This window comes from Bufo bufo, chromosome 4 (genome assembly GCF_905171765.1).
Source record: "Bufo bufo chromosome 4, aBufBuf1.1, whole genome shotgun sequence".
NCBI classification, from domain to species: domain Eukaryota; kingdom Metazoa; phylum Chordata; class Amphibia; order Anura; family Bufonidae; genus Bufo; species Bufo bufo.
This window is the reverse complement of record NC_053392.1, coordinates 383,774,257-383,789,939: the sequence shown is the minus strand read 5'-3', so window position 1 is coordinate 383,789,939 and position 15,683 is coordinate 383,774,257. Positions and strand designations below refer to the sequence as shown.

At 44.9% G+C, this 15,683-nt stretch overlaps 1 protein-coding gene across 1 annotated transcript; it reads left to right on the top strand.

Annotated features, from left to right (window-relative positions):
* Positions 1–1,692: 1,692 nt before the first annotated feature.
* Positions 1,693–14,477, top strand: LOC120998530 (p53 apoptosis effector related to PMP22). Its single transcript, XM_040429209.1, has 3 exons — positions 1,693–2,017; positions 11,221–11,358; positions 13,263–14,477. The coding sequence occupies exons 1-3, from the start codon at positions 1,831–1,833 to the stop codon at positions 13,478–13,480; spliced, it is 543 nt and encodes a 180-aa protein (XP_040285143.1). The 5' UTR covers positions 1,693–1,830; the 3' UTR covers positions 13,481–14,477.
* Positions 14,478–15,683: the final 1,206 nt, after the last annotated feature.

The following is a 15,683-nucleotide window of genomic DNA, read 5'->3' as shown; positions in this document are numbered from 1 at the left end:
GGAAATCTCGGCTCACGCGACATTACGCCAATAGGCGTTAGTGTGACATGGGAGCGCCGCAGCAATGACGCCTTTCGGCGTTAGCGTGGCGGCAGGTGGTTAAGGCTACATTCACATGACCGTAGGTGTTTTGCGTTTGTCTGTGATTGCGGACAAGAATAGGACACGCTCTATATTTTTTTCAGGGCCACGGAACAGAACAACGGATGCAGACAGCACACAATGTGTTGTCTGCATGTTTTGCGTCTAGAGTGGCCAGACGTCCGGTTTTCAGGCTCCCTGTCCTCCGCCCGGCGCAGGGCCTGGACGGGCACAGGGATGTCCTCCTTTTCAGTAGCTCACGCTCAGACAGCAGCATTGTGCTGTCTGAGCATGAGCTGCAGCAACTGACCAAGGCTTCTCTCACCCCCAGTCAGTTCCTAGAGCCACAGACATGGCTCCCTGTGGCTGACTGAGGGGGAGAGAAGCACCCCGGCTGCCCCAGCTCTCCTTCCATTCACAAAGTTCTTCCCTCTCCTCCCCCGTGTTTTTCCCAACCGATGGTGGGTGTGTGGCTTCAATTATACAGGGCGTGGCTTCATGTGGTTTGGAGACGTGGTTTGGGTCATTGTGGGTGTGGTTTGGGTTGTTTGTGGGTGTGGTTTGGGCCAGTCCAGCCCAGCTTTCCAGGGTGAAGCCAGTGGAATGAATGGGTGCAGAATGGATGAGGACCCATTCATAAGGTTGTGTGAGTGTATCCTAAGATATGGAGCAGGGGGCTTAGGAGGTGAGGTGCGGACCACATCAGATGAATTCAGGAGGGCATGTGCGGTCACTGGCTGGTTACATGAGTACCTGATTCTCACAGCATTAATTACTGTTGAGAGCTCATTATGTACCCGGTCAGCGGCAGAGAGGAGGACTTGGGTGGCCCCTGGGGCATCGGCCCACCAGGAAATTTTCCTGTAGGGTTTATAGCCAATCTGCCTGGGGCCATACCCTGACCTGTCCCAAATTTACCAACTAAAATGTTAGTAAGTATGCACAGTGGGGTTGATTTATCAAAACTGGTGTAAAGGAAAACTGCTTTAGTTGTCCATAGCAACCAATCAGATTCCGCCTTTCATTTTCTGAAGGAGCTCTGAATAATTAAAGGTGGAATCTGATTGGTTGCTATGGGCAACTAAACCAATTTTTCTTTACATCAGTTTTGATAAATTCCCTTATGATAGAAAAACTCCTACAAAAAAAACAGCCAAAAAAAAAAACTGTCTGTGTTTCATATTTCCTATAGACCAGGGATCAGCAACTACAACTCCCAAAATCCTCCATTTACTTCTATGGGAGTTAAAACAGCCAAGTATATTTGCATGCTGGGAGTTGTAGTTTCACAGCAGCCGGACTATGGAAGGTTGCTGATCCCTGCTATAGATCTGAAGCTTGTGTTTTTATTGCATAAAAGTCCACAAAAAAATGCAAAAGTGCAGAAAGACACCAGCAAAAACCCATCAACTGCAGAAAGGCACCTACAGCTCGTAGTCCTCAAGGGGTTAATAGAAACCTATGTGACACCTTTAGAGCGGTTTCCAGTCCACTCACTGGGCGCCGTCCTCCTCCTTCCCAGTTCTCCCAGTATCAAGCAGGGCGTGGCGTAACCTGAGCCTAGGTTTGTTTACCCGCTGCAGACAGGCCCCGCCCTCCCCTGACACCACAGGTCTGCACAGAGCCCAGTGAGTCACCGGCTGGCAGCAAGGTGCGGCTCTCCCACTTGTAAGCGCCAGTGCCCGTCCCGGAGCTCACTTGGAAGGAGGACGACTACAGGAGCGAAGCCGCCTCACCCGCCAGTGCAACATGTTCAAGTGCGGTATCGCCTATCCCAGGTGCAAATGGATCCTGCCGCTGCTCCTGCTCTGCGCCATCATCTTCGATATCATCGCTCTGGCCGGGAAGGGCTGGGTGGAGACCGAGTCCGGCAGGGAGTACGCGTCTCTGTGGGAGCACTGCTTCAACAGCAACTGCAGTTCTATCATGGACTTTGGTGAGTCCCGGCCACACTGCAATAGAGGCAGGCGTCCGGCAGGGGGCAGCAGCTCAGGGCACACCTGTTCTTACTGCTTGGTACTACTTCTTGCAGAGAGGAGAGGCACCCTATATGTCTGGATGTAGTAGTCTGGGCCAGATGTAGCAGAACCCGGCCTGTAACTCATTGGGATCTCATGGTATTCCATAGCATGGCAGTGACTTCACTGTATTACATTGGCGTGCTCACATGCCACAGCCCCGGTGAGGGGTTGAATGACACATTCAGCTCTGCTACATCTGTATTCGCTTCAGGCACTTGCTCTGGTAGAGGAGCCCAGGCTCAGGTTTACATTCTATGGGGTGGGACTTCTAGAGAGCAAAGATCACTTGTCAGGCTAGGAATAGATCTGGGTGTACGGAATCTACACAGATTCGCCAGGCCTTGCCGGAAGTGAATTGGTGTTTCATAAAAAAAAAAAAACTGTGTATCCCCCCCATGTGCAGTATGCAGCAGATTTGTTGGCGACTATCTGGTTTGTTTAAATGGGGCTTGTAGAAATCCACGCACGTGCAGAAGTGACCCATTCACTGATTTCTGCAGCCAATCTGGCGCATGCGAATATACTTTTATATCCAGTTTTACACGAGCGTGTTTGTTACCACTGGTCTTCTGTGCTGTACTTGTGCTTTCGAGCAGGAACTTACAGCAGTATAAGTCATTATGATGCTGTGAGTTTGGGTCAGAGAAGCAGTGTTTAGTTTGGGAAATGCGCTCATCACTCGTGGATTCCCCCCCCCCCCCCTTCCCCAGACCAAACATGCTAGTGTGAAAGTGGACTAAGAGTAAGCTGATTAAACAATTACAATGTCTTGTTAATGATGGAAACTTTGTGTCGGATCCAGTTTCTCTAAACAAAAGACAAAAAAACGGATTCTGTGCCTGAAACAAAAAACGTGATGGTCCTAAGGTGGTGTTTGGTTTGTTAGATGCAGACTGTGTGACGGTTGCATTTCCTGGACTGACCACGGCTCGTCTGACTCCAGCTCGCTTCATCATAGATCACTATGATGCAGTCATTTTGGCTCTTATGGTCTGCGAAATGTGACCATCGCGCGGACTACATTTCACGGACCACACAAAGCCTGTATATACCAGCGAATGAAAAAGGTGATTGTCACACTAGGTGTTGGACCTTCTACTTAAGGGCTGTTTTGTGGTCCACAAATTGCGCATCAGCAAAACATGGATACCGGCCATGTGCCTTCCGTATTTTGCGGAATGAAGTGTCCGGCACTCTATAGAACAGTTGGACAGGAATAGGACATGTTCTATGTTTTTTTGCTACGGAAAGGACATACAGATGTGGACAGCACACGGCGTGCTGGTTGCATCTTTTGCAGCCCCACTGAAATGAACAGGTCTGCATCCGATCCGCAAAAAATGCAGGTCAGAGGCGGGAAAAAAAATACATTTGTGTGCATGAGCCCTAAATGTTCACATGTAGGAGTTTTTCTTTCAGGGTTTTCTTTAGCCTTTTAGGAAAAATCCCAAAATAGAAAGGCAATTGAGCTGAATTTTACTGCCAGCAGCTGGCAAAATACCTAGTGGGGGCTATTGGAAGAAAAGCGTGTGAAGTTGTATGCACGCGTTCCCAATAACTCGGATAGGTAGTATTTGAAGAAATATGAGCTGAGTGAGTAATATTCCACATACTATATGCACTTGAGAGGACCGTAGCGGGCTTATGCTACACATTCGTTGGTTCAGGTCCCTTTTCAGGGGCTCGTTCTTTCCTGATCATTGCCCAGTCTGCTTGGTGACGAACACTAGTGTGATCATTTTTGTCGGCAGCAGAAGCCTGTTTATACCAGGGCCGTGTGCTGCCCACAAATAATGATTTCAGGTGCCACATGGAAGAGGTGCTCACTGGTTAACAAGCAGTGGCTTATTTGTCAGTTGAATGGCAGCACCACAGGAAAATTGGGTGAAATTTATCAAAACTGGTTCAGTTGCCTCTAGCAACCAATCAGATTCCACCTTTCATTTTCCAAAGTAGCTGTGAAAAATGTAAAGTGAAATCTAATTGGTTGCTATGGGCAACTAAGCCAGTTCTACTTTACACCAGTTCACCTCTCACACTGTAAGGCCTCATGCACACGACCGTGTACTGGCCAGACTCGTGCTGCGGACAACAAATTGCTGTCCGCAATGCAAAGGCACCGACCGCGTGCCTGCCGCCAGCAGACGTTAACCCATTCACTTGAATGGTGTCCATGATCCGCATCCGACGGTCTGCACCGCAAAAAAGTAGTGCATGCGCTGTTTTTTTGCGCTGCGGGGGCACTGACAGAGAACCGATAGAAGCACTCCATAGGGCTTTTGATCTGCGCCTCCGTTGTGCACCACATCGCACCTTCCGGATTGACGACACATTCAAGTGAATGGGTCCGCATCCGTGATATGGTGCGCACACGGCCGGTGCCTGTATATTGCAGACCTGCTGTTTGCGGGCCACGCAGTTCCATGTATTGCTGTGCCATGGGTGTGTATTCCATGCATACTGATACAAAATGTGTCTAGAAATGTTACTCATTTTTACGCTATCGCCTTCTGTAGTGTATTGGCAACTTTTTTGTGACCTTGAAAAGTTAGTGATAAATCTGGAGTAAAGCTAATTAACAAAGCCACGCCCACTTATCATTCACTTTTCAAAAGTGAAATTCTTTCCCCCCCCCCCCCCCGTGTGTGCATTTTTCTTTGTTTCTTAGGAAAAAATGTATCCCCCAAATGTCACTTTCTCTACAAATGCAACTTTATTAAAAAAAAAAAAAAAAAGACGTAGATGGTTATTTCTCAACTGCTGTTAAGGAAGACTGGTTTACATGCCCATAGCAGCCAGTTAGATCAGTCCTTTTTTTTTTCCAAAGGAGCTTTGAAAAATGAAAGGTGAAATCTGATTGGTAAGTCAGTTTTTCTTTGCACCACTTTGATAAATCTTTCCGTCAGTGTAAAAGCCCCCTAAAAGGGATTTTGCCACTTTGGGGGGGTTTGTCAGACCTGCAAAGGAAAGCATACGTACCAGCTGCCCTGCGCTGGCTCCCTGCGGATCCTCTCCTGGCCTCGGCTGCACCGCAGCACTCCCAGGAATACAACTTCTGTTTTGGCACTGCTGCAGCCAATGGACTGCCACAGCGGTGACCTACTCCCCTTATAGCACGTGACCGTTTGACATGAGACAAGAGGAGCAGGCCATCACTACTGTCATTGATTGGCTGCAGTGGTGTCAAAATGGAAGTTTACATCCTGGAGCTGCTGCGGTGCAGCTGAGGCCTGGGAGAAAAGGAGCAGGGAGCCAGCTCTGGGCCTTATAGGTCTGCCCAAGAGGGGGGTTGCACAACCCATTTAAACAACATTAAAAACACACACATTGACATGTTTTAAAGCAGGCATGCCTAACCTGCGGCTCTCCAGTTGTTGTAAAACTACAACTCCCACCATGCCCTGCTGTAGGCTGATAGCTGTACGCTGTTCGGGCATGCTGGGAGTTGTAGTTTTGCAACAGCTGGAGGGCCGCAGGTTGAGCATGCCTGTTTTAAAGGAATAATCTTATTAAATAATATCCCTATCACTGAAAATATTGTCTAATGTAGAACTTGTTAAATGTGTTGGATTGTGTCCTCTTTAGGCCTCTTTCACACAACCGTTCTTTTTTTGTTTACAGCCCGTTTTTTGCGTTCCGTATACGATCCGTATACAGAACCATTCATTTCAATGGTTCCGCAAAAAAAACGGAATGTACTCCGTATGCATTCAGTTTCCATATTTCCGTTTTTCAGTTCCGTTGAAAGATAGAACATGTCCTATTATTGCCCGCAAATCACGTTCCGTGGCTCCATTCAAGTCAAAGGGTCCGCAAAAAAAACAGAACACATACCGAAATTCATCCGTGTGTCATCCGTTCCGTTTTTGCGGAACCATCTATTGAAAATTTTATGCCTAACCCAATTTTTTCTATGTAATTACTGTATACTGTATATGCCATACGGAACAGAAACCGAAACACAACAGAAACAAAAAACGGATCTGTGAAAAACGGACTGCAAAACACTGAAAAAGCCATACGGTTGTGTAAAAGAGGCCTTAGGCAGTTGGCTCAGCGACAGTCAGTGAGATACCCGCTTGTAAGGCCACCTGCACACGTTGCGGAACATGCATGTTCTTTCATTGCGGCTTCCCGTGCAGAATACCAGTAACGTATTACAGTATCCGCAAAGTATATAGTTTGACAAATGTCATGTACACTTTGCCTTTTTTTTCCGTGCAGAAATTGAGCTGCTGTGCGGATTTTGAAGTCTGCAGCATGTCAATGTGTGCGGTTCTTTTGTGTGGATTTTACCCTTTTTTAATGCAAGGGCGAGACCTGCGGCAAAACAGCATCAAATCTACTTGCGGTTTTTGGTGAGGAAACGCACAGAAACCCTCATGGAAATTTGTGTGGAGTTCCTGCATATACCGTTATTATTCTGTAACCACCTTCACTGCCCAGCTCTAGGCATGATTGGCGTAAACTTTAGAATAGTTCTCCACAATTAATTTTCTATCTCTATTATGGAAGCAACACAACCAGCCATGTTCAGGTCCTGAATGTTTGCTGTACACAGTGTGGTTCCCTGTAACAGCCGTCATGTTAGCTCTGGTCACCGGCCATTCCTTGGTGTTTGGTTACAGGGTTCATGCGGTGAGGGTGAAAAGTGTTGTGTGCCCCCTCCACTCCCTCTAGGTCACAGCTCCTTACATTTCTGACATTCCTGGAAGATGAAGCTTTCTTCTTGTGTCCTTGGTAAAGTCTTCTTACTGCTAGCAATGTGACTAGGCCTGCTAGGAGTGTAAATCTCTGCACCGTGTGAATAGCGGCGCTGTGCACTTTCTTGTGCTGTTATTTATCGACTGGACATTTATAGCATATCATCCTGAATGGTGAGAGACAAGTACGTGTGAGGCCACCTCTCCATTCTGTCTGCTGAGGATGGCACCCCCGACTATCAGATATTCTTAACATATCCTGTTATAGTAGTTTCATCAGTTCTTATTATGGCATATTATTATTATTATTTATTATTAAAGCGCCATTCATTCCATAGCGCTGTACATATGAGAAGAGGTATACATACATAATACAGACAATTGCACTAATTGTAAACAAGACGGGTTACATACTGGTACAGAAGGAGAGAGGGCCCTGCCCGTGAGGGCTTACAATCTACATGGTATGGGAGAAGGAGACAGTAGGTGCGGGTGAAGTTGGTCATGGCGGTATAGAGGCAGCAGGGTCACTGGTTGTAGGCTTGTCTGAAGAGGTGGGTTTACTTTTCAGGTTTCTTTTGAAGGATTCCACTGTAGGGGAGAGTCTGATATGTTGGGGTAGCGAGTTCCAGAGTATGGGGGGATGCACAGGAGAAATCTTGGAGTCGATTGTGGGAAGAGGAAAGAAGGAGGTCTTGTGAGGATCGGAGAGTGTGTGTGGGGGTGTATCGGGAAAGTAGCTCAGAGATGTAGGGAGGGGACAGGTTATGGGCGGCCTTGTATGTATTTGTTAGTACTTTGAAGTGAATTCGCTGGGCAATGGGGAGCCAGTGAAGGGATTGGCAGAGGGGAGAGGCAGAGGAGTAATAGGGTGAGAGGTGGATTAGTCGGGCAGCAGAGTTGAGGATAGATTGGAGGGGCGCGAGAGAGCTAGATGGGAGACCACAGAGGAGTGTGTTGCAGTAGTCTAGGCGGGAGATGATGAGGGCATGTACAAGCATTTTTCGCAGATTCAAAGTTAAGGAAAGCACAGATGCGGGAGATGTTTTTGAGTTGGAGGCGGCAGGTGGTGGAAAGGGCTTGGATGTGCGGCCTAAAGGAGAGGGCAGAATCCAAGGTAGCGGACTTGGTTGACCGGGGAGAGTGTGCAGCCATTGATTGTGATAGATAGGTCTGTTGGGGGGGGTTGAGCAAGATGGGGGGAAAGATGATGATGAATTCTGTTTTATCCATGTCAAGTTTTAGAAAGCGAAAGGGGAAGAATGATGATATAGAAGATAGACATTGAAGGTTATAGAGGGGGTACCCTGCTTGGGACGGCAGTCTGTGGGCCAAATTGGAGAGCCACCAAGGCTGTATGTATGCACACGATTCGTACTGCAGGTTTTTTTCTGCAGTGTAATAAACTGCCTTCAAACAGAATGAGATTTTGTTGTGTCCTCCCTCCAAGAAGGCGCACAGCACCGCTATTCACATAGTGCAGAGATTGTCACATTGCTAGCAGTGAGAATATTTTACCAAAGACACAAGAAGAAAGCTTTATCTTCCAGAAATGTAATGAGACGTGACCTAGAGGGAGTGGAGGGAGGACCCAACAAAATGTCACGTACATGGTGCGTATTTTGTATGTGTGGAAAGTGACATATGATAATCTGCCACCACATACCTGAGTAGATCTGTTATGGTCTCCTTATTAAATGTTGCTGTTCCCATGCAAATCAGTGCCCCCGTTGTTAAGAAAACAAGCTGTTTGGTGCAATGGGGGTGTTACTGTTGCACCAAAATCTCTGCTCCCTATGCGATTAGCCCCATATCTCCAGCTCTGAGTGACATGGCCATGCTGTGGCAATATAATCTTACCTGGCCCTGTGTTCTTACGCCTGCGTCGGTGCTTTGGGATTCGGCACATGCATAGGACAGACCACTTCCGCCCTAGCAAGCATTAGGGCTTTGAGAACACAGGACCAAGCGGGTTTACATCGCCACTGCCTGGCCCTGTCGCTCAGAGCTGGGGATGGGTCCAGCAACCATAGGGAGCAGAGTTTTTAATGCAGCGGTGACATCCTCGTTGCACCAAACTGCTCATTTGCATGACACAAAAGGCTCGCTTTCTCAGCAACAGAGGCACTGACAGATTTAATTTAATATCTATAGCACGACAAATGTTTGTGTGGCTCTGCCTGTATTGTAGTTTTTCCCTGTAGTTTGAGGGGCGAAATTGGCAGCACAATATGCTTGTATTAGGGTACAGTTATCGCGCATCATTTCATGTAATGCAACACGAAACTTACACACAACAAAAAAATAAGACATGTCGGATACCAGGGAGCAGTCCTTGCCCAGTACATGGGAGGGGGTGCTGTGTATGCCACAGTGGACTGTCACTTTAACCCTTATGTAGCTGCTCACTTAGGTGACCTAGTAGAATGATCGTAATCTCTGTCACAGGAGTCTGAGGTTTTGGAATCGGCCAAGAGAGACATTTTCTTTCCATGTCGGCTTATCCGGGAACTATGCTTTCTATCCAAACAGCTGTGATATCGATCCCCATATTCCTCATATGTAAAATGAGAGTCCTTGTCATAAGAGAGGCTTGCTACAGGAATGTAAAATAAATGTATGGCACATATCTTGCGCCCGGCTGGGCTTTGTTCCCGTGGTTTGCATTCCTTGTGTAATGATAACATAGAGTTAAGCCATATAAAGCCAGTGTCAGCACAATAACCAGATGATTCATAAAGCGGCAGATCATGTTTTACCCACCCACACATATAATGTCCCATCCCCACCATGTCATTTGGGTGGAGGCCTAGTTTGCCGGAGGCCTAGGTGTAGTGTGAAAGTCTCGTCCACATCGTGTAGAAACCTGTGTAGTAAACCTATATGCTCTCAGCTTCTTTCTGTTTTAAAATCAATTATTTCCATTTAATTTTTAATGGGACCCTCCCCAATGAAGTGTTGCTAGATATTATTGGATTGCATGTACCTGTCTGTGAGAGAATTATGGAAGTGAACGTTCTGTAACCCAGAAAGTCTTTACACTCTCTCAGTTGCTATAGCTGTATCTAGTCTAACTTTAGATATGTGTTGGCCGACAGCTATTCCTTACCAAATACTCACACGCATCCAATCTGCTCAGTAGGGGTACCACTAGGGGCAGCTTAGGGCAACCGGTACTGACTAAATTGTCGGCTTCCGCTGTCTAATGTGTATGGCCACCTTAAAGGGGTTTTCCAGCCCGTAGATATCGATGACTATGCTTAGGATAGGTCATCAGTAGGGAGGAGCAAATCGACTTCAGATGAAACCTCCTAAGTCGATTTGCATAAAACTTTGTTCTAATACTGTACGGAGCAGGAACTCCGTACAGTATTAGAATGTATTGGCTCAGACGAGCCGAAGTTATTGCTTTGCAATAACTTCAGAAATCAATTTGTAAGTGGTACCTTGGAACCGAACCTCAGTTGGGGAAATGTTTTTTTTTTTACAGTACATATTCATTTATGATGTTATTGCGCGAAGTCTCGCGAAGCAATAACTTTGGCTCATCGGAGACGATACATCCTAATACTGTACAACAGTATTAGAACAAAGTTTTATGCGAATCGACTTCAGATGTTTCATCCGAAGTCGATTTGTTCATCTCTAGTCATCAGTATCGGACACCCAGTACCCCCACCCCAGCTGCCGGCGCCATAAGTAAGACAAACGATGGAGCCGGAAGCTGAAGGCTCCATGCACTACATAGTGGACGTGCCGGCCTACTGCAGCTCGGCTCCCACTCAGGTAATTGGGAGCTGACCTTCAGTAAAGGTCAAGGATTGGGACAATTATTAGGATCCAGTGTTTGTACAAATGCTCGTTTCTAATAATTGGGCCTTGTAAAGGTGCCGCTGTTCACACAACAAAGGTTTTAGTTCGCTGCGCGATCACATCTTTCATGTGGGACCAAAAACCCTCATTTGTTTGCATCACATTGACCTGTGTAATCAGATATTTGCAGCTGACAAACAATGAAACAGTATGAGGTTGAGGGCCATTAGTAACAATCATTCTTACCCGGACATCACTGATCACTCCTGCGTGCAGTAATTAGGAGGGAACATATTCCTTTCCAGTCTCTGCCACTTGGTCGGCAAATGCAAAAAGGTCCTAAAGGTGAAACCACATAAGGCTCTATGAAATTATGGTTTCTAGTTTCCTAAAGATCCTTCCTTTTGATCCTTACTGTTAAGAATAGTCAATCATCGCCTGCTGTGGTGGACACGTCTGTGGTCAATTCATGTGGGAATGGTTGGGTCAAGATACTTCTCTTTGTGCCTCTCAAGTACATTTTGCCCTGACCACCAATGTTAAGAAGTTGTTTTCTTAGGTGCTATTACTATGTTAACAATGTGCATGTCCTTCTCTTCCAGCCTGGGGTAAAGCAACTGCTGCACTAATGATCATTGGCCTCATCATCCTCATCATTTGCTTCATTCTCTCCTTTGTTGGACTGTGTATACCACGCATCTCTCTGCTCAGAGTAATCGGAGCACTTCTGTTTTTGGCTGGTAAGTCTATACATATGTACATACGTGTGATAGATAATTTTTTATTTTCATACTTTTACAATGTCAGAATTTTATTTCTGTAAATGTTTTCATGCTATCAGGTCATTCAGATTTCTTTCTACTTTCTTTATCTTTATTTTCCATAGCTGTCTGCCAAATGTGAGTTTGTATGACCACTCTCCTTCACGACTTCCCCATACACACTCATGCTTGGCCGAGTGTGCCTGTGTTTTCAATCAGGAGAGGCACCTCTTCCTTGTGAACAAAAGAACTGGGAGTTGAAATTCATAATATCCATGCCCTCTATATGGGGAGAGTGTGAATATAGTTGACGACGGGTCCTACAATATTAAGGAATATGGACAACTTAAAAGGATTTTCCGCAAGTTTAATATTGATAGCCTGTCCTGAGGATAGGTCATCAATACCTGATTGGTGGGCATGTGACTACAGGCAACTCCTGCCAATCAGCTGTTTGAAGAGGTTGAAGCTCACCTCAGTCCCATTCAAGTGATGTGGTCTGGACTGCAATACTAGTGACGAGGCTGCAGCCATCAATGGAGCGCTATATGCCTTTTTCAAACAGCTGATCAGCAGGGTTGCCAGGTGGCGGACCCACACTGATCTGATATTGATGACTTCTCCTTAGGATAGGCTATCCATAATAAACTCTTAAGCTCTTTAAAGGGGTTGTCAAGGTTCTCAATATAAATTTTTGATACATGAATAGGGGCTTGGTTTAAAATTACTTTGTTTTTAACCCTTCGTAATATCAATAATGTGATTATATTGTAAGTGTGCTCCATTTCTTGACATTAACTGTTGGTCTTGCACATGGTTAGCACTCCCCTTTTTTTACATTTTGTGGTGCCCACTTCTTTGTGGTTTCTTACAGGTTCTTGATATTGATGATCTATCCTTTGAATAGGCCATCAATATCAGATCAGTGGGGGTCCTACTCCTGGCACCCCCATCAATCAAATATTGATGACCTATCTTAAGGATGGGTCATCAGTATCAAAAACCTGGACAACCCCATTTAGTCTTGAGACCATTATTCTTACTTGCTCCGCCCTTGTGTGTTCTGCATTTTGCGAAACAGAAAAGCCAGCTCTATGGTAGAAATGCCTATTCTTGTCCGCAATTGCAGACAAGAATAGGACATGCTCTATCTTTTTTATGGGGCCACGGAACGGAAGTATGAGTGCAGACAGAACACTGTGTGCTGTCCGCATATTTTGCAGCCCCATTGAAATGAATGGGTCTGCATCCATTCCACAAAATTGAGAAACAGATGCTGACTTAAATATACGGTCGTGTGAATGAGCCCTAATAGGAAGCAAAATCTGCCCAAACATATAAGAATTTGGTGCATGAGTAAACTGTGCTGTCTATTCTCGGGGCAAAAAGTAGAATTGTTGGATTATTATTTTTTCAACCTTTCAGACTTGTCCTGCCTTGGGTGTCCACAATGAATCCCTCCTCTACCTTCCTTAGATGTAACATGCTTCTTTAGATGAGCCGAACTCTTTTGGGGCCATAGTTGTCTAACTTGTCAAAAGAACACGTCATAAAATATTACTCATTTGGGGTATGTCCACTGACAGTTCTTTAGGGAAGCGGGCTTTCAGTTTCCATCCAGTCCCTCTGAAATGAATGGGACCAGTTGATACTGCTGAGTTGCTCATATTAACCAGAATTTACATACAGTTTAGTAGATTGCATTTGATCGGTTTCCTCTGAGTTGGCGATACATTCGGCAGTACCATTATGTTTGGAGAAACGTATAGAGTTTAATGTCATGAAGCAATGCCCTACGTACCAGCGGCACACGGTACACATGGAATGTTCTATTCTACAGATTTGTATTTGGACAGGCACTAACCTCTCTGCCATTTATCCAGTTATCCTGCAGGTGTGCGCTCTGATCATTTACCCCGTGAAATTCACTAATGATCTGGCTGTGAGACCGGAGAACTACCTATACAGCTGGACCTACGGCTTTGGATGGGGCAGTACAATCATTATGTTTGGCTGTGGAATCTTCTTCTGCTGTCTGCCCAATTTTGAGGATGAACTACTGGGGAACGTCAAGACCAAATACTTCTATACATCCTCCTAAATTTAAGACTGCTATTTTGTATCTCTCGACCTTTGGAAAGTGACTGTCCTATTTTGAGTGATCCCAGTCTATTGGGTTTATAAATTCCATTTGCTAACTCTATTTGTATGTTTGACCAGGCAAAAATGCTATTGGTGCAATTAGATATATATTTTTTCTACAACTTATATTTGTACTTGACTAGAATATCCTATTGCTTTTTCTTGTTGCAGTTCTGATCTGATATGTAGTTTACATTGCTATTTGCTTTTAGTGGCTCATTTAGCTGATGGCTGTTCTTCCTGACTCCCCCATCTAGATGCTTTGCTAATCGTGCATATGGCCTCCATGGAAAGAGGGAAGTAAGCAGCTGCCAGACACCTGGCTGCAGCTTATTCTGCTTGAGGAAAAAAGGATCAGGCCTGTTGAAAATGTCCATGCCCGATCCCTCTTTTCCCCTAACCTGATCTGTGCCTAATCAGACACTCCTATACACAAAATCGTTGATTTTGGCTGACTTGGGGACACCTTTAGTGTCGGCATCTAGTGCTGATTAGGCATCAGACATGACATTCTCTGTGTGCTTTAGTGGGGGCATGATGCCTAGCATATAAAGATCACCACATGTTTGAATGTAGCCTTTGTTTCAGACCACAAATATACCATGAACCTCTAAAATGGGTTGACCAGCTTGAGGTTACTCTCAAAATAATGGGAGCAAATGTTCCCATTAATCTCCTTATCATGTCCCCATGGTGTACTAGGTTATCAGCATGTAGAAATCCACTGCAGAATAGAGGTGAAGAGTCTAAGGGTTGTCTTGTGTCTAGATTGCAGCCACTCATGGGTACGGATGAGATCACATGACTTCCTGGTCCTCTGTGGCCTGTTCATAGATCTTTATGTTCATGGACATATTAAGGGCTCATGCACACGGTCCTAGTTTTGGTCCACATCGGATACAGACCCATTCAACTCTGTGTGCTCTCCGCATCCGTAAGTCCGTTCTGCGGCTCTGCAGAAATATAGAACACTTCCTATTCTTGTCCGTTTTGTGGACAAGGATAGGACATTTCTGCAAGAGTAAAAAATGTCAGCAGGCTCTCAGCCAGTATCCATGTTTTGCGGACCGCAAAAACGGATACGATCGTGTGCAGGACCCCTAATGGTGAGCATGAATGAAAGGACATCATTCTAGTAATTGTCTTAAAATGCTGGATAAGTTTAATTTATAGGATCTTAAAATCCACCTAATAAGATATAACGGGGAGTGGACTGTTCCTGACATCCATTTTCTTAGATACACCAGTACCAAAATTTCATAGTGTAATGTCATTTTAAGTGTTTTTTTTTTTTTTTTTTTTTTTTTTTTTTTTTTTTTTTTTTTTTTTATTTGTGTTCGTACTGCGTTTGCTTTTAAGGGTGGTAGGGATTAAAGTGTGTAAAACATGAAAAAAAAAAAAAGGTTTTTGGTAGCTTTTTGAACAAATTGCCACATCTTTCTAAATAGGTACATATGCTATTATTTTTCTTAGTGTCGAGTATGTTATTTTCCAACTTTGCACATGTTCTTTCCATATACCCCATTGGAGCACAGGTTAGCCAATGCATGGCAGAAACACAGCAATTTTTTTTATTATTATATTTTTTTTTTTTCCAGTAGCTGTTTTATATTTACTCATTTTCTCTGCAGTATGTGATTGGTCATCAGCTGATCACAGGGGGAATTATGGCTTCTAAAAAGATATCCTTTAAAGCTTAAGGGATTTGTAACTTGACACACTGCCTTTACTGAGTTTGAAGTAATGCTCACAACTATATGGTTTATCAATGTACAATACAGTTGCCTGGCTTTAATTGCAAATTATGCTATACATCTCCAAATTTCTCCAATCTAGAACCGCTGTACTGACAGACTAGTCTATCAGCCTGAGGCTGAGATTAAAGGGGGCATTTATTAAGACCTGCGTTTTACAAACCCATCTTAATCTCTGCTCCTCTGCGTCAGATGCACCCCAGTTATTAAGAGGCACACTCGTCTTAATAATTGTGGTGCCTCTGTGCTCCAGGACTGAAATCTATGCCAGGGAGAAAAGTCTGCAAAAAGACGGAAATTTTTATGTGGTGTGTGCCAAAATGTGCTGCTTTTTGACACCAGAATACTACTGATATCTTCCCCCCTATAGCTAGGGCTACACAGCGACATGTATTGTAATGATAGTCT

Excerpts from the sequence above, each read along its gene's own strand:
- LOC120998530 (XM_040429209.1), top strand. The coding sequence starts at position 1,831 with ATGTTCAAGTGCGGTATCGCCTATCCCAGGTGCAAATGGATCCTGCCG. Across the intron at positions 2,018-11,220 it reads CAGTTCTATCATGGACTTTG|CCTGGGGTAAAGCAACTGCT; the intron begins GTGAGTCCCGGC and ends CTTCTCTTCCAG. Across the intron at positions 11,359-13,262 it reads AGCACTTCTGTTTTTGGCTG|TTATCCTGCAGGTGTGCGCT; the intron begins GTAAGTCTATAC and ends CCATTTATCCAG.